General features: G+C 37.9%; 1 protein-coding gene across 1 annotated transcript in view; it reads left to right on the top strand.

Moving 5' to 3' along the window:
• ATF6 (activating transcription factor 6) overlaps nucleotides 1–19,678 on the top strand; it is a 234,783-nt gene that overhangs the window by 84,478 nt on the left and 130,627 nt on the right. Inside the window, exons 12-15 of the mRNA XM_044944907.2 lie at nucleotides 786–899; nucleotides 1,952–2,051; nucleotides 11,414–11,481; nucleotides 15,575–15,689. Of these exons, the coding sequence (XP_044800842.1) occupies nucleotides 786–899; nucleotides 1,952–2,051; nucleotides 11,414–11,481; nucleotides 15,575–15,689 (397 nt within the window). The remainder of the gene's footprint in view (nucleotides 1–785; nucleotides 900–1,951; nucleotides 2,052–11,413; nucleotides 11,482–15,574; nucleotides 15,690–19,678) is intronic.

Here is a 19,678-nt window from a genome sequence, read left to right as displayed (position 1 = left end):
TACCTCTTGTGTTCCAGCATCACTGAGTATGCCTTGAGTTCATTGAAGACGTGAACTGTGTGTTATCATTATATCTCTAGTTTTAAGTACTTAATAATTGGGCAGTAAATGTGAAGTACCGTGATAATCTCTTTAGAAAATTGCAAAATGATGTTTGTGCTATATGGTATATATTTCCCTCCATTTTAAATCACGGAGAAGGCAGTGGCACCCCACCCCAGTACTCTTGCCTGGAGAATCCCATGGACGGAGGATCCTGGTGGGCTGCAGTCCATGGGGTCGCGAAGAGTTGGACACGACTGAGCGACTTCACTTTCACTTTTCACTTTTATGCATTGGAGAAGGAAATGGCAAGCCACTCCAGTGTTCTTGCCTGGAGAATCCCAGGGACGGGGGAGCCTGGTGGGCTGCCATCCGTGGGGTCACACAGAGTCAGACACGACTGAAGCAACTTAGCAGCAGCAGCATTTTAAATCACATTCACTTCTTGCTTGCAGTATGTTCTATTCAAAATATTTACAAAAATGTTTTTATTGAAGTATAGAAGTATAGTTGATTTACAGTATTGTGTTAGAGCTGTGTGTACACACACATTCCTTTTTAACATTCTTTTCCATTATGATTTATCGTAGGATACTGAATATAGTTCTCTGCTGTATAGGAGGACTGTACTGGTTTATATTTTTATTTCCATGAAAACAATACTAGCAATGACTTTCTTATAGCAGACTTCTTCTTAGGAATATAAGACACAAGGCAACACATTTTGTACATTTATGTTTCAGATATGACCATTCTGTTTCAAATGACAAAGCCCTGATGGTGCTAACTGAAGAACCATTACTCTATATTCCTCCGCCTCCCTGTCAGCCCCTGATAAACACAACAGAATCTCTCAGGTGAGTGTTGTTGATTGTTACAGATGTAGCTGATTGGGTTCCTGTGCTTAGCTGTGGAACCTAGACAGATACTAATTCAGATTAACCAAATACCTGAGAAAACTCTGAATTATTTCTTGCATAACCATAGGCAGGCATATCAATTGTTCAGTTTCCCCACCAACCTGATAAAGGGGGTATTGGGTCTATTATGTGATTATATGGGAGTTGTATGCTTAAATATGTCTTATTTGAAAACTAAAGAATGATATTAATATAAAAATTCAGGGTAAGTGTTAGATTTGCAGGTGGTAACATTCATATTAGAAGGTACCTTTTCCTTCAAATTAGGAAGGTAGTAATTTGAAGATATGTGATTCTGGAATCACTTTCACATTAGTGTATTTTTCTTTATTTACTCTTCCCTTGAATTTTTTTTCCTGTGATTTTTGGATCCTATCTTCACACCTTAAAAACTGCTTCAGTTTTTGTGTGTATATGTGTGTGTGGTATGTAGTAATCAAGTGTAGAAAAGTAAGTATAGTCTGACATCTCCACAACTGCTTTAAAAAGTAAGAAAAATAAAGGGAAGTTATATTTGAACTGGGCTTAAAATTTTTTTTTTTTTTCAGTTTTGGAAAATTTGGATTATAGTACCTTTAACATTCTCTTCCTGAGCAGTTGATTGATTCTTCTTCTTCTCCCCAAAGAGCATGAGTCCTATGACTTTTTCTGTGCTCTCCAGTATTTGTGAGTACATAGTCCAAGAGCAGAAACAGAAATACTTTTTTTGTGGAAAAACTTTTGCATTTAGTATTTATGTTTGGCAGGTATTTAGCTATGAATTTTTTTTGAGCTTTGAACTCATGATTGAGGAGACTACCATATAAAAATGCAAGTCATTAAAAGCAACTAACATTAAGTGTCTTCGCTTTCTTAAGTCAAAAGAATATTGAATCATTAGGCATTTGGAATGCTCTTTGGAACCTCAGAACATGATTAAATTCCTTTCCAATCAAAGGTGAAACATCTGTTTCTATGAAATATGTTTAATCAATTAAGCTATTTTATAGGTTAAATCATGAACTTCGAGGATGGGTTCATAGGCACGAAGTGGAAAGGACCAAGTCAAGAAGAATGACGAATAATCAACAGAAAACTCGTATCCTTCAGGTTTGTTTCTGCTTGTCTTTAACAACAGTTGGCATAATTGTGGGCTTCCTTGGTGGCTGAGATAGTAAAGAATCTGCCTGTAATACAGGAGACCCAGGTTCAATCCTTGGGTTGGGACGATCCCCTGGAGAAGGAAATGGCAACCCACTCCAGTATCTTGCTGGGAGAATTCCGTGAACAGAGGAGCCTGGCAGGCCACAGTCCATGGGGTCGCTAAGAGTCAGACCCTACTGAGCTACTAACACTTTGACGATTAAGACCCTCACTTTCACTTGGCGTACTTGTTGGAAGGCTTCCTGCAGGTGGGTTGCTGTGTTCCCTGGATGACTTGGGAAGCTTGAAGTGTAAGCACTTCCTGCTGCTCCTGCTGCTACTGGTGCAGCTGTCAAGGCCGCTGAAGCCCTGCTCCCAGGCTTCACAGCACTCATTTAGGTTTTATGGTGCTCGTGCTTCCTGTTCAGGCACGGTGCTCTTTCCTGCTCTGTCTCTCAAATTTGCTTTCAAGTCCGGAGTTGCTATGCATGGGTCTGCATCAGCTGTTCTTGGCACAAAAAACTTAACAAATGATACTGTTTATCTCCTCTGTTCTTAGAACTTTTCAAATGTAGGACAGCTTGGGATTGAAGGCACATCTCCATGGAGAGCATTTTTGTATTTAGACAGGTTATTGACAGCTCTTATTTAGAACCTGTATGGCTGGGCTTCTATCTTAATTTTTTTTTGTTTTTTACCACAAAGCACATTTATAGTCTTTCTGTCATTCCAGTATCTAATACTACTTCTGAATTACTTAGATTGACACATTGCAAGCTCCTAACAAATGTTACCTGTGGTAGTAATAATGAGCCAGGTGCTATTCTGGACTTTGGGAATATGGTAGAGAGTACGATAGAGTCCCTGCCTTCATGGAACTTACATTCTAATGGGAACGATAAACTATAAACAAGTCAAGTGAAATAAGTCAGACCCAGAACAGATAAATACCGTATGATCTCATTTACATGTGGAATCTTAAAAAACACACCAAACTCATGGTGGTTGCCAGAGGTGGTGGGTGGAGGCCACAAGCTTCTAGTTACGAAATAAAGAAGTCATAGGGATGTAGCTCATGCATGGTAACCTTAGTCAATAATTCCGTAGTGTATCTTTGAAAATTGGAAGAGAATGGATCTTTTGCCTTTTTGGTTGTGCTGGGTCTTCGCTGCTGCTCACGGGCTTTCCTGGTTGTGGAGAGGAGGAGCCGTTCTCTAGCTTTGGTGTGCAGACTTCCCGTTGCAGTGGCTCCCCTTGTTGCAGAGCACAGGCTGTAGGTGTGTTGGCCTCGGTAGTTGCAGCACGCGGACTCAGTAGTTGTGATATAGGGGCTTAGTTGCTCCGCAGCGTGTGGAATCTTCCCGGACCAGCGGTAAAATCTGTGTTTGCTGCGTTGGCAGGTGGTTTCTTTCTTTTTTTTTTTTAACTTTTTATTTTGTAGTGGGGTATAGTAGATTAACAATGTTGTGATAGTTTCAGGTAAACAGCAAAGGGACTCAGTCATTCAGGTATCCCCAGTCCCCCCTCCCATCCAGGCTGCCACATAACATTGAGCAGATTTCCATGTGCTCTACAGTAGATGGCAGGCAGATTCTTATCCACTGTACCACCAGGGAAATCTGAGAATGGATCTTTAAAGTTCTCATCACGAGGGAAAAGATTAACTTAAAAAAATAAATAAATATTTAAATACACTCAAAGGGCTTTCCTGGTGGCTCAGGAAAGAATCTGCCTGCAATGTAGGAAACCTGGGTTTGATCCCTGGGTCGAGAAGACTCCCTGGAGAAGGGAATGGCAAACCACCCCAGTATTCTTGCCTGGAAAATTCCATGGACAGAGGGGCCTGGTGAGCTACAATCCATGGTGTTGCAAAGTCAGACCCAACTGAGCGACTTTGACTCACTGACTCAAAAGTTATTTATAGAAAAAAACAGGGCTAGAGTTTGAATTGAGAGGTGAGTGGCAATTTTAGATTGGGTGGTAAGAGAAGCCTTCTCTAAAGAGATTCCACTTGAGTAAGGTATTGTCAAGGTAATTATTACCAGCTGTCACAAGTCTGCAGTTCATGGGGGTCACAAAGAGTTGGGCACGACTTAGCAACCAAGCAACAGCAGCTGGCCTCAAAATCTCAGTAGCCAATTGGAATAGAAATTTGTTTCTCACCCACTCGGAGTTTGAGATAGCTCTCTAGAATGGCTTTCCTCCAAGCAGTGACTAAGGAATCCAGGTTCTTCCACATTGTGGCCTCAGCAACTTGAAATCCTTTGCTTCTAGCTTTGGATGTTGAGGAAGAAAGTTTGGAAAATTATGCAAAATATTTTAGGGATAAGACATGGCTTTTGCCACTGTTCAGTTGACTAAAACTCTGTCACTTTTCCTAGTCTCCCTTGCAGTAGGTTTGGCAAATGTAGTTTTCCTATGTGCTTGGGAAGAGGAGGATTTTGGTGAGAACACTGCTTTTGCCATAGGCAGAAAATGGAGGAGCAAATAATGTAAAGATCTAGGAGAAAACCTGGAAAAACAGCTTCCAAAGCAAGAGAATAGAAAGTATTAGTGACCCTCAGGAGGAAGCAGTTTACGTATTTGAGGAACATCAAGAATTGGAATAAAGCTGGATTAAAAGCTTCCTTGGTGGTGCAGACGGTAAAGAGTCTGCCTGCAGTGTGGAAGACCCAGGTTCGATCCCTGGGTCAGAAAAATCCCCTGGAGAAGGAAATTGCAGCCCACTCCAGTACTCTTGCCTGGGAAATCCCATGGACAGAGGAGCCTGGCAGGCTCCAGTCCATGGGTTAGCAAAAGAATTGTACACAATTTAGTGACTAAGCATCAACAAGTGACTGACGAAAGTTGTCTCATTGGAGAGTGGTAATGACAAAAGGCTCATTGATGTGGGTTCAGGAGGTAAAAATAAAATGAGAAAATTACTTCAGGATGATTCCCATTAATGGAAACAGGGAAATGGAGTAGCTGTAAGAATCAAGACGTTTCATTTTGGGATGGGATATGTTTCACCAGGTTTACCTGGTTATATGCTAATAAAGTGAAATTGCTCAATCGTGTCCAACTCTTTTACGACCCCATGGACTGTAGCCTACCAGGCTCCTCCATTCATGGGATTTTCCAGGCAATAGTACTGGAGTGGGGTGCCATTTCCTTCTCCAGGGATCTTCCCGACCCAGGGATCGAACCCAGGTCTCCCGCATTGCAGGCAGATGCTTTACCATCAGCCACCAGGGAAGATAAAGTGAAAGTAAAAGTCACATCCGACTCTTTGCAACCCCATGGACTATCAGTTCCGTCCGTGGAATTCTCCAGGTTAGAATACTGGAGTGGGTAGCCATTCCCTTTTCCAGGGGATCTTCCCAATCCAGGCATTGAACCCAGGTCTCCTGCATCGCAGGCAGTTTCTTTACCACAAGGGAAGCTAACGGATATGCTAATGGAACGCCTTAACTATTTGATTATTTGGAAACTAATTGGAAGCAGTATGTATGTTCTAAAGTACAGTAAAAGGATATTGAGAAACATGAACTTTTGACCATTAAGGGACTGTTTTCATCTATAAAATAATGAGGGTTAGTCTAAATGAGCTTAAGCTCTGACATCGAGAGTCTCTGATTATCCAGCGTGTGTTTCTCTGGGCCACTCACCTTTTGTTCACCTATTATAGCAACTTTATTTGTTGGCAGTACTTCTGGAGGCTACAGGCAATCATTACTAATGTCATAGTTACCTCAAAGTCCCAAAGCTGCTTACTCGCATTGGAATACAACGTCTGCTGCTGCTGCTGCTGCTAAGTCGCTTCAGTCGTGTCCGACTCTGTGCGACCCCATAGACGGCAGCCCAATAGGCTCCTCTGTCCCTGGGATCCTCCAGGCAAGAATACTGGAGTGGGTTGCCGTTTCCTTCTCCAATGCATGAAAGTAAAAAGTGAAAGTGAAGTTGCTCAGTCGTGTCCGACTCTTAGCGACCCCATGGACTGCAGCCTACCAGGCTCCTCCGTCCATGGATTTTCCAGGCAAGAGTACTGGAGTGGGGTGCCATTGCCTTCTCCAAATACAATGTCTAGTACTGCCAAAACTCACATCTGCCAAAGCCTATGCGTTAGCTGCCTCCATGGCCAGAGAAAAAAATGAACTCTGTCTCCCTCTGTTTTCCAAATCTGGTGCAAGTGAGTATTATTGGTAGAGCCTAAATTATATATAGACCCTGGTAGCAAAAAAGTTTGGGTAATATAGTTGGGTAAAAAGGCTTTCATCCTTTGTTATACAGGGAAGAGCGAAAAGGGAGCAGGAAGAGACTGTTGCCAGTGGAGAATTCCACACAGCTGGCAAAGTGGGCTTTATGAAAAATAGGTTAAATCATTGGCCTAAATAAGTTTTTTGTCTTATCTTTTGACATATTTTTTCATGTTATTCTTTCTTGTTCATTAGATAAATAAGCAGAGAGTTAACTTTGTAAGGGTGCTTGGTGTTCTTTAATCTTATAGAAATTTTAGTGGAAGATAAAGAATTTTGCTTTAATTTTATGGCTTTTGAACATTTAGAGATTTGTAGTTTAAAATCTTATCTCTTTCTCTGCTATCTTGGGTACATATATTTTTAGTAGGGAGCTTAGATAATGGTAAAAAAAAAAATGGGAGTCTTAGCTATTACAGAAAAAAGGAATGACAAAGATAAATCTATGTTTGTTAAAGGTTAAATGAAGTTCTTGGTCGGTTAGGGGGAGAAGAATCATTCTGCTTCTGCTGTTGTTGATACCAAAGCATATAAAGAATTCATCTGGTTTTGTTTCTTAGTATACAAAACCTGTATCCACTCTGCTTAGTCTTCTTTGCTAATTTCAACCTTCTTGTGCAAAGGACCTCATAGTCCAATAAGGTAGTCTATAAATTTGACAAATGAACATTATTTTTTAAATTTCTGTCATCTCTAAGCCTTATATTCTTGATTTGATTTGTCCCATTTCATAATTCTACCCTCTTCCTGGACTGTGAGTTATTAGAAAAGATAAAGGGGCAAATTAGTAAAAATATCATTCCAAATGAAGGCAAAATAAAGACATTTTCAGACAGATAAAAACTGAGACAATTTGTCTCCAGAAGATCTGCACTGTAAGAAATACTAACATGAGTTTTTTAGACTAAGGGAAATGGTACCAGACAGAACACCAGATTATCCGGAGTGAAAGCACCACAATGGGTAAATATCTGGATAAAAATAAATGACTGTTTGTTTTGTTTGTTTTAGTATCTTTATTTTATTTGTGTATATCAAAGTCTTTAAAAGACTATTATCTTAAGAAAAAAATCTTTTTATTTTGTATTGGGGTATAGCCGATTAACAATGTGATAGTTTCAGGTGAGCAACGAAGGGGCTCAGCCATACATATGCATGTATCCATTCTCCCTCAGACTCCCCCAGGATGGCATCCAGGCTGCCACATAACACTGAGCAGAGTTCCATGTGCTATATGCACAGTAGGTCCTTGTTGGTTATCCGTTTTAAATATAGCAGTGTGTACATGTCCATCCCAAGCTCCCTAACTAGCCCTTTACCCATTTTCTAAGTCTAAGTGTCTTTCTGTTTTGTAAGTTTATTTTTATCATGTCTTTTTAGGAAAAAAGATTTCACATATAAGGGATGTCATATGATTTTTCTCTTTCTCTGTCTGACTTAACTTCACTCACTATGACAATCTCTAGGTCCATCGATGTTGCTGCAAAATGGCATTATTTCATTCTTTTTAATGGCTAAGTAATATTCCGGTGTATATGTGTACCCCCTCTGCTTTATTCATCCCTCTGTTGATGGACATGTAGGTTGCTTCCATGTCTTGGCTGTTGTAAACAGTGCTGCAATGAACATTGGGGTGCATGTATCATTTGAAATCATGTTTTTCTCCAGATATATGCCCAGGAGTGGGATTGCAGGGTCATATGGTAGCTCTGTTTTTTTTTTTTTTTAGGAACCTCCATACTGTTCGTCACACTGGCTGTACCAATTTAAATTCCCACCAACAGTGTAGGAGGGTTCCCTTCTCTCTACACCTTCTCTAGCATTTATTGTTTGTGGATTTTTCGATGATAGCCATTTTGATAATTAACCGTGTTGAACATCTTTTCAGGTGCCTCTTGACCATCTGTATGTCTTCATTGGAGAAATGTCTATTTAGGTCTTCTGCCCATTTTTTGATTGGATTGTTTGTTTTGATGCTGTTAAGTATCATGAGCTGTTTGTAAATTTTGGAGACTAATCCCTTGTCAGTCACATCATTTGTAAATATTTTCTCCCAATCTTTTTGTCTTGTTTATTGTTTCCTTTTCTGTGTAAAAGCTTTTGAGTTTAAGTAGGTGTCATTTGTTTATTTTTGTTTTTATTTCCATTATTGTGGGAGACAGATCGAAAATTATACTGCTGCGATTTCTGTCAGAGTCTTCTGCTTATGTTTTCCTCTAGTACTTTTATAGTGTCCATTCTCACATTTAGGTCTTTAATCCATTTTGGCCTTATTTTCATGTATGGTAGTAAAGAATGATCTTATTTCATTTTTTTACATGTAGTGGTCCTATTTTCCTGGCACCATTTGTTGAAGAGACTATTTTTTTAATACTGTGTATTCTTGCCTCCTTTGTCATAAACTGACCGTAGGTGCGTGGGTTCATTTCTGGGTTTTCTGTCCTGTTCCACTGATGAATATTTCTATTTTTGTGCCAGTATCATACTCTTTTGATGACTATAGCTTTATAGTATAGCCTGAAGTCAGGGACCCTGATTCTTCCAGCTCCGTTTTTTTTTTTCAACATTGCTTTAGCTATTTGAGATCTTAAAAAGACTATTTTAAAAGCAAAACTTACAGCAGCTTGTTGTGGGGTTTATAGTTTGTTTTGATGTAAAATATAAGATAATAAGAACAAAAAGGGAGGGGGATAAATGGAATTATAAAGTTTTTATATTGTTTAAGTAATATTTGAAGGAAGACTAGTAGCTTAAAGATCAAAGTATAATCTCTAGAGCAACCACTGAAAATGAGCACAAGGAATAGCTAAAAAGGTGATATCGGCAGTAAAAATGGAATGCTAAAAAAGTGTATATTTCAGCTTCTTTAAAAGAATAAACAAATAAAGAATAATTAGGATAAATAGAAAATATATACCAGGGTAGTAGAAACAAACTCAACTATATTAGTAATTAAAGTTAATGGCCTAAACTTATCAATTAAAAGGGAGAAATTATCAAACTAGATTTTTTAACAGGGAAGACTCAACTAATTGCTGTTTGTAAGAAATGACATTTTAAGCATAAAGACACAGACAGATGCATGTTGAGGTTCTGTTTGCCTGCTGTCTCTGTAAGTCACTCAGCTTTCTTTAAAGCCTACCCACTCATTTCTGAGTCTATGGAAAGAAGTCTGGCTTTTTTCATACTTCTGTGCTTATTTCATATGTGCCAAAGTAGCAAAATCATTTAAAATTCATCAGCTGTTTAATCTGTTTATTTTAACATTTATATTATCCACTAGCTGTAGTTTAATTTTGGCTTTATTTGCTACTTGATAAGCATCAGTAAGTATAATATTTTATTATTTAAGTATCTTTTTCTTTTCATTTTATGTATGCTCTTTTTACTTTTGTTTAATGCATTTTTGAGCACTTACTGTATTTAAGACCTACATTAGTTTTTCATAAAATAAGACCCTTGACTTGTTACAGAGCCAGGAATTGGAAGCCCTCTGTTCATCCCTGCATATTGGTTCCATCTACCACCAAACGAAATTGTTCCCTCTTCTCTTCCCTTAACCCTTTGTATATTCTTGTGTTTTAGCATTATACTGTATTGTCTTCCCGGTTACACTACAAGATTCTTGATGGCAGAAATCAAATTCTGTAGCACCTGTACATGTAGTAGGCACGTTCTATGAAAGTTTGATTGCTGAAGGAAGAATGGATGGATACAGTAACGAACAAATGCTAGTATCTTGTGATTAAAGTTAGTTAAGTCTCTGACAAGGTAATAGTAAAGTCAATTCCTAATGTGCTCTTGAACTCTGATAGTCTTATAAAACTTTTTTGAAGATCAGTTTACAAAGCTGCCAGGGTATATAAGAAGACACAGTGCAAAGCATATGCTAAGTGGGAGAGAAGTTTCTACCATAATCTATGTAGATCACTAATGGTTCCAGAAGGCGAAGAGTCACTGGTGAGATCTCTTTAGTGATGGACTAGTCTATAGGTCTATTTATGCATGAAGACCTTTGTGTTTACTCAAAGTAAACTTTCAGTTCAGTTCAGTTCAGTCGCTCAGTCGTGTCCGACTCTTTGCGACCCCGTGAATCGCAGCACACCAGGCCTCCCTGTCCATCACGAACTCCCGGAGTTCACCCAAACTCATGTCCATCGAGTCCGTGATGCCATCCAGCCGTCTCATCTTCTGTCGCCCCCTTCTCCTCCTGCCCGCAATCCCTCCCAGCATCAGGGTCATGCGAAGAGTTGACTCACTGGAAAAAGTAAACATTAGGATTTAGTTTTGTTATGGACCTTTCATACTTTGGGCTTCCCTTGTGGCTCAGCTGGTAAAGAATCTGGCTGCAATGTGCGAGATGTATCGCTGGGTTGGGAAGATCCCCTGGAGAAGGGAAAGGCTACACACTCCAGTATTCTATCCTAGAAAATTCCATGGACTGTATAGTCCAGGGGTCAGCAAAGAGTTTGATATGACTGAGCGACTTTCCCTTTCATTTTCTTTTCATACTTTAGGAAATTTTCATTGGGAAAATAATTATTTGAGACAAACACAAGTTGTTAATGATTTCCCTGGTGGCTCTGACAGTAAGAGTCTCCCTGCAATGCAGTGGGTCTGGGTTTGATCCCTGGAGAAGATCCCCTGGAGAAGGGAATGGCTACACACTCCAGTATTCTTGCATGGAGAATTCCATGGACAGGGGAGCCTGGTGGGCTATAGCCCAAGGGATCGCAAAGAGTCAGTCATGCCTGAGCAACTAATGCTTAAATTGTTATACATTCAGTAATACTTGTATGAGCTGGTCAGAAAACCTGTGATACTTGGATTAAGTTTTGTGGCTATATCTTGAAGTCCCTTAAATGTCTTACTGTCCATAAGACACATCTTTCAGCCCAGAATATGACCAAATGAGTTCTAATTTCTTCATTGGTATTTAGTTATGTAAACTTAATATGTCAGAATATTCATGAAAAAAACTTTAAGAATACTTTAATGAAGTTTAGTAAATGTGAATATAGAATGAGTCAATATAGGAAACTTTTCATATAATTTCATTCTGTAACATTAACACATTTTCTTTTCTTTCAGGGTGCTCTGGAACAGGGCTCAAATTCTCAGCTTATGGCTGTCCAGTACACAGAAACCACTAGTATCAGGTGAGAAAGTGTGGAGGCTCTTGGTTAAGGAATTCTAAATACCTAGTATTTTCCCTTGGAGAAGGAAATCGCAACCCACTCCAGTATTCTTGCCTGGAGAATCCCAGGGACGGAGGAGCCTGTTGGGTGCTGTCTGTGGGGTCGCACAGAGTCAGACACGACTGATGCGACTTAGCAGCAGCAGCAGCAGTATTTCAGTAAAGTTGAAATGCACACTTTGCTTCCATCTTAAACTTGTTCTCCTCATTATATTATAGAAACAGATTGTTCAGTTATATGTAGTAACTTATAGATCTCTGTAACCAGAATATTTTATTCAGTTACTATGTGTATGTTAAAAATATATTCATTTTTTGACACATTATTATGATGGCATATTATTTCTTCATTAGTTAAAAATGTTTTTAATCTCTTAGTTCAGTCACTAAGTTGTGTCCAACTCTTTGTGAGCCCATGGACTGCAGCACGCCAGGTCTCCCTGTCCATCACCAACTCCCAGAGCTTACTCAAATTCATGTCCATTGAGTCAGTGATGCCATCCAACCATCTCATCCTCCGTTTTTTCCCTTTCTCCTCATGCCTTGAATTTTTCCCAGCATCAGGGTCTTTTCAAATGAGTCAGTTCTTCACATCAGGTGGCCAAAGTATTGGAGTTTCAGCTTCAGCATCAGTTCTTCCAATGAATATTCAGGACTGATTTCCTTAAGGATGGACTGGTTGGATCTCCTTGCAGTCCAAGGGACTCTCAAGAGTCTTGTCCAACACCACAGTTCAAAAGCATCAATTCTTCTGTGCTCAGCTTTCTTTATACTCCAACTCTCACTTCCATACATGACCACTGGAAAAACCATAGCCTTGACTAGATGGACATTTTTGGTAAAGTAATGTCTCTGTCTAGGTTGGTCATAACTTTTCTTCCAAGGAGCAAGCGTCTTTGAATTTCATGGCTGCAGTCACCATTTGCTGTGATTTTGGAGCCCAAAAAATAAAGTCTGTCACTGTTTCCCCATCTATTTGCCATGAAGTGATGGGAACAGATACCATAATCTTCGTTTTCTGAATGTTGAGCTTTAAGCCAACTTTTTCACTCTCTTTTCACTTTCATCAAGAGGCTTTTGAGTTCCTCTTCCCTTTCTGCCATAAGGGTGGTGTCATCTGCATATCTGAGGTTATTGATATTTCTCCTGGCAATCTTGATTCCTGCTTGTGCTTCTTCCAGCCCAGCGTTTCTCATGATGTACTCTGCATATAAGTTAAATAAGCAGGGTGACAATATGCAGCCTTGACGTACTCCTTTTCCTATTTGGAACCAGTGTGTTGTTCCATGTCCAGTTCTAACTGTTGCTTCCTGACCTTCATATAGGTTTCTCAAGAGGCAGGTCAGGTGGTCTGATATTCCCATCTCCTGAACAATTTGCCACAGTTTGTTGTGGTCCACACAGTCAAAGCCTTTGACATAGTCAAAAGCAGAAGTAGATGTTTTTCTGGAACTCTCTTGTTTTTTCAGTGATCCAATGGATGTTGGCAGTCTGATCTCTGGTTCCTCTGCCTTTTCTAAATCCAGCCTGTATACCTGTGGCGGATTCATTTTGATATTTGGCAAAACTAATACAATTATGTAAAGTTTAAAAATAAAATAAAATTAAAAATAAAATAAAATAAAATAAATCCAGCCTGAACATCTGAAAGTTCACAGTTCACGTACTATTGAAGCCTGGCTTGGAAAATTTTGAGCATTACTTTACTAGCGTGTGAGATGAGTGCAATTGTGCGGCAGTTTGAGCATTCTTTGGCATTGCCTTTCTTTGGGACTGGAATGAAAACTGACGTTTTCCAGTCCTGTGGCCACTGCTGAGTTTTCCAAATTTGCTGGCATATTGGGTGCAACACTTTCACAGCATCATCTTTTAGGATTTGAAATAGCTCAACTGGAATTCCATCACCTCCGCTAGCTTTGTTCGTAGTGATGCTTCCTAAGACCCACTTAACTTCACATTCCAGGATGTCTGGCTCTAGGCTGGTGATCACACCATCATGATTATATGTGTCATGAAGATCTTTTTTGTATAGTTTTTCTGTGTATTCTTGCCACCTCTTCTTGATATCTTCTGCTTCTGTTAGGTCCATACCATTTCTGTCCTTTTTTGTGCCCATCTTTGCATGAAATGTTCCCTTGGTATCTCTAATTTTCTTGAAGAGATCTCTAGCCTTTCCCATTCTGTTATTTTCCTCTATTTCTTTGCACTGGTCGCTGAGGAAGGCTTTCTTATCCCTCCTTGGTATTCTTTGGAACTCTGCATTCAAATGGGTAAATTTTTCCTTTTCTCTTTGCCTTTTGTTTCTCTTCTTTTCACAGCTATCTGTAAGGCCTCCTCAGACAACCATTTTGCCTTCTTGCATTTCTTTTAATCCCAAACTTACTATTTAAAACTGAAAACTGCTTGAACCTAAACTGCTATTTAAAAAACAGTTTTTAAAAAATGTTTTAAAGTGAATTATAGTTGACCTTCTTTATTCATGTATTCTGTATTTATGAATCCTCTTACTTGAGAAAATTTATTTGTACCCCCAATCAATACTCAAGGTACTTTCATGGTCATTTGCATTCCCAGGTGAATTTCAGCAAAACAATACTTTGGCTTCCTGTTTCAGCTCTCATACTATAAACATTTGTCCTTTATGAGATCTATTTAGTGCCGTATTTTTACATTGTATGATTTTTGCTTGTAGATTCAGCATTTAAAATTGCCCGCAAGCGTAGTTCTGAAGTGTGCTGCCTAGGGTTTGTAAGAGCCCGAGAAAGCTGTATTGTGCCATGTAGAGACAACATGTGTTAGATAAACTTCATTTGTACACAGGTTATAGTGCTGTTGACTGTGAGTGCTTTGTTAATGAGTGAACAGTATTTGTTAAAGAAAGTGTCTTTAAATGGAAACATATAAAGCAAGGTTATATGTTGATCAGTTCACAAAAATGCTGTAACTAAGGGCTCACAGGAATCTAACCTGTATTTCCCTTAGGAGAATGGTTCAGTGTTTTCTCGTTCAGAGTTCACACTGACTTTATAAAACATAACTACCGTAAATAATAAGAGTTGTACAGGTAAAATATTATAGTTAGAAATGGCCTATTGAGTACATGAAATTATTTCAAAGGAAGTTTTTATGGCTCATTTAAAATTTCCTTTTAGGTCAATCTTTCCCTCCTCTTAAGTTAATAACAGTTTGAAGACATAGAAGAACCTATAAGAATTAAATATATATGATTTTTGTTTTTGAAGAAAAATAAACATTTTTTTACTCTCTTTAATTTTTGGGTGTTAGCTTACTGGGCCAAACAATAAAACACTCTGAAAATATTATTAAGAAGTATATTAATACCATTTGAGTACATCTTTTGGGATATGATGTAGTTTGAGGTATTACATTTTTAGATATAATTTTACCAAGGCACTGACATGATATTTTTAGTATCTGTGGCTAATCATTGTTGAGTGACTCCTGTGCAACAGGACCCATAGGAGTAACATGGTTGGTACGAACATCTCTGACCCCAGGGACAGTCCTGAAAGGTTTATGTGGTTACCCTCATTTTACTGATGAGAAAATGAAGTTGCTCAGGGATGGATTTCCCCCAGAATGCCCAGTTGAGGGGTGGAACAGGAATTCAGAGACAGCTATGTTTCCAAACCCTAAGCTCTTTTTCGCCTTTTGCACAGCCTCATAAGCAAGTGTGCGTTCACAGAGTTGACAGAATGCTGAAAGAGAACTTTTCCTCACACTTAATTTTTCTTACCAAAATTTTAAAATCATGCAAACTGAGGCAAAAGTCGATTTGCTGGTACTTCTGTTGTTTTCACATGCTTTGCAGCGCACTGGACTGGTACATTTTAGAGCTTTCAGAAATGACAGTTTAGCTTTAGTGAACTGGATCTTAGCTTTTCAAAATGTTATTATAAAAATTGCTGCCAAAGTGCTACTAATATTTTGGTTGAGAGAGATTCTTGATTCAGATGTCACCTTAGATTAGGAAGCATTTTTGAGTGGATAGAAATTCATCGGTTTAAGAGCACTTTGCCATTTTCTTACTTCAGCAGGAACTCAGGGAGCGAGCTACAGGTGTACTATGCTTCACCCAGAAGTTACCAAGACTTCTTTGAAGCTATCCGCAGAAGGGGAGACACGTTTTATGTTGTGTCGTTTCGAAGGGTAAGTTTATTTTGAAGGAATAAAAGAAATATTTTTGAATACTTGCTGTACATAAGGCATTGGGCTGTATACGATGGAAGATAAAAATATATGCGATAGGAAGCAATATAAAATAAATTGTATGAGTGGAACACTCTAAGTGCTATAATACAAGCTTGACTTTGAGCTGGTCAAGTTATGAAGAGGAACATGGAGTTGATACCAGACAATATTTAGAAAATATAAGCTGCTTACTGATTTTTATTCTTTGTTGTCCCTATAGCCATATTGTTTGCTTATAACTAAAGGAGAAGTAAAAACATAAAAATTTCTTTTTAGGCTTTATGGTGGTTTTCCCATTTGGTTATTGGAAAGTGGACTTCCTAAATTTTAGCTTAATATGAGTTATGGGCTGATTAATACATTACTTGTGGAATGTTTGGATCTATGTGACTGAGACTTTCTATTCTTTTCTCTCTCCTTCATCAAGCATTTACTCTTATTAGTGAAGAATGTATAAGATAATTAGTCACTCATGCAAAAGAAAATGTTTATATGACCACTTCTGAATGTTACAAATGTTAGACTAAATGGGGTAAAATGCATAGCTTATTTTCATGCTATCTACTTTTCCTCTAAAATGAAAATACATTTTTCATAGACTTGCCATTTGAATATCTCTCGTAAAGTGCTGTATGTTAAACCAGTAACACATGAATAGGTTAGAATTTCTTGGTAGTTTGTACCCTAGGTTTTTCTTTTTTTAAAGAATGTAGAGAGGCATGATAGAAATAAGCATATGCTGACAGTAAATGATTCATTCTCTGATTATTGTCACAACTCACTATCACTGAAATTTTCAGTTAATTCTTTTCCTGAAGTATAAATATTTAGCGGCTCAGAATTTTGGACTTGAAGATTAGGGCGGTCAAACATTTCATGTATGTGTAGTTGTTAATCAAATGTGTTAGGAGATTTGGGATACTATAGTGAAGGTATCTCATGACTTCTGCCTTTTCTCAAAAGTTCCCTGTGCTCAGTCTACTCTCAGATGTAATCGGTGTGTTTCTATACTGCACCAGCCTCAAAGTGCATTTTCAGCAGCAAGGGGACAGCTGAAAACAGGGTTTCGGCAAGGCTCCAACTCTATTGGCTGATGAGAACTTAGTGTTGCTTTGGGTTGACACAGTCATGTTGGGGGGAAGTGTAAATGGGACCCAGCACTATGAAGAAGAGACTCGATGGGTGTTAAAACGAATGTGTTGATGTGTGTATAAATGAATATAACCACAAAAGAAGCGCTGAAATAGCTGAATACTTTTCCTTAGGTTTGGGATAATTTCTGTATTATTTGATGAAAACAGTACAGTATACATTAAAAGTAGCAATTGTCAAGCCACAGATTGACATCATGACCAGTAACATTTTTCTAGGGAGGAGAACAAGTATTTGTTATGAAGAAAATTATCGTAGCCTTAAAAGGACTGTGTTTTTACAAAGGAAGATGAATGCTGTTCTTTTTTTTTAATGAATATGTTACATTTCTTACATTTGTAAAAGCTAATTCTCATTAGTTTGCTGTGAAAAGTGCTACTAGAAAATTATTTGTCACCCTCCCTCCAATGTTCTGATGTTCTGGAAGGAACTGTCTCATGTTTAAGAAAACTGTTGGACTCACATTCTGTTTGAGTTTTTCATTTCCTAATTACTGATTTATCATATCTTAGTGTTTTATATCAAGGAAATGTGAGGATAAGCATGAACTGAACTAGATAACAGTCGTTAGAAGTCCTTAGAGAGAGAGAGAGAGCATCCTTTTTTACTTTTTCTTGCTTTATTTTTTTTCGACAGTAGGGATAAGGAAGTTAATTTTATCATGATGACTATGTCATTGGACAGGAATTTGATTCTTAAGTCCTGGATTGTTCTTTTTGTTCTTGCTAAAATGAGAATGAGAGACATAATGATCTCATGCTTACATGCTTAGTTTTCTTTTCCATTTTTTTCAGTATAAAATATACTACCAGTTTTATCAAAAAGTTAACTGGCATCATTTCTTGTGCAGAAAGATGTAGAAATCTCAATAAAAATAAATAAGGGGAAAAAAAGAAAGATGTAGAAGTCTTAGTCAGGCTCTTAATTTCATTGACAGAAATTACTGTAATTAATACTGTGTGACTGCATTAGAAATTAAGAAGTGTAGGAATTTTGATGCCCCCAGGTTTTGGTTAGTATAAATGAAAATTAACGGAGCCAATAAGCAAACCATATTATTTTATAATTGGACAAGTGTTTAACAAATATTTCAATATATAAAAAAGTAGATGTAGCTATTGACTGTTTAGTATACCATTATTTAATAAACCAACTCTTACATTTCATAGCTTGGAACGTACACTAGTCCTCATGGAAACTTAGAATAGTGGCTTGTTGTCATTCCTGATTCAACAGCAGCTCCAGTAATTCCACTTTAGTCTTTTTCTCACATATCTTATTCAGACTCCCCAAACATAAAGAGCTTGATTATATATATATATATATATATATATATATATAATTATATGGGATTTCTGCAATAATCTGGCTCATGACCCATGGTCCATTCATTTGTGACCAAGGAAATAGGGTGGATTTCTTTAAATGTACCAACAAGTTTATGCAGAAGGAATAGCTTGGACTACTAGTTTGAGAAAAAGATTGTGATCAACCATTAGAGCTTCATAAACTGTTTATTATATCACGTAACACCTGCTTTTTTAAAAGAGTTCTTTCTTTATTGGTCCCTAGTTTCTGGCCTCAGAGGTTTGTCTTCTCATATGTCTCACAGGCCTCTGAAAGACGGGAAGTGTCATGTGCTTTTTTATGACTACAGCTGACACTTGGCACAGTGCCAGTCACTCAGTGTTTATTGAACAAAGTAATTTTATGTATGGTTCACTAAGGGAAAGTTCACTGTTTTTCATAATCATTTAAGGTGTATATTTACATCTGTTTTGCTTAGAGAAATTTAAATCTATTTTGCTGCTCTAAGAAGTAACATGGGCAGTGCCAAATTCCAGCAGAAAGTTCAGTTAGAGATGACCTGTCTTTGCTTTATTTATGGTTGTACTAGCCGGAGATGGATCAGCTTTGTGCTTATCTCTGAATCTAAGCTTTAGAGCTAAGAAAAAAGTCACCTTGGTGAAATTATTGGAGTGGATTGTTGTTAGACCTCCTTGCTTTTTTTTTTGTGGAGAAGGGTTGGTGTCTAGTATCTCTGCAGATTCAAGCAGCATGAACCAGAAACTTGTAACTTTGGACAAAGAATAAGAAAGACTCTAATAGTGCAGAAAGGTTGACTGGTGATGTTAATGATTCAAAATGTTTGCCAAAGGTTTATTTCCACGGAAGGCCATAAAGGAGAGTTTCACAGAATGACAATGACATTTTCTAAGTTAATGCCTAAAATAATACCTAATACATGCTTAGAAGAGTGGCATATTTTCTTAATGTATATTATTTGTTTCTTGGAAATTTTTGTTTAGTATGTACCTTTATATAAAATCTTCAGAGGCAAGAGGAATTTGTTTAGCAAACAAAGGAAATTAGTGTGTAAAGTCTACTTCAAAAGGATACAGCTCCTTTTGTTTTGGGACTTCACAACCACACATGGATCTTGAAGTTTGGCCGTTTACTTATCTCTGCTTTCATGATCTTCTAGCCAGATTCCTTCTCTGGCTGAAAAAAGAAGTGACTAAATGAATTTTGAAAAATACTTGCTATTTTAAAAATATGTCTTTCAAAGAATTAATCTCAAAAATATATAAGCAACTCCTGCAGCTCAATTCCAGAAAAATAGATGACCCAATCAAAAATGGGCCAAAGAACTAAACAGACATTTTTCCAAAGAAGACATACAGATTGCTAACAAACACATGAAAAGATGTTCAACATCACTCATTATCAGAGAAATGCAAATCAAAACCACAATGAGGTACCATCTCACTGCGGTCAGAATGGCTGCGATCCAA

Source organism: Bubalus bubalis, chromosome 6 (genome assembly GCF_019923935.1).
Source record: "Bubalus bubalis isolate 160015118507 breed Murrah chromosome 6, NDDB_SH_1, whole genome shotgun sequence".
Taxonomy (NCBI): domain Eukaryota; kingdom Metazoa; phylum Chordata; class Mammalia; order Artiodactyla; family Bovidae; genus Bubalus; species Bubalus bubalis.
This window is presented reverse-complemented; position numbering and strand designations above follow the sequence as displayed.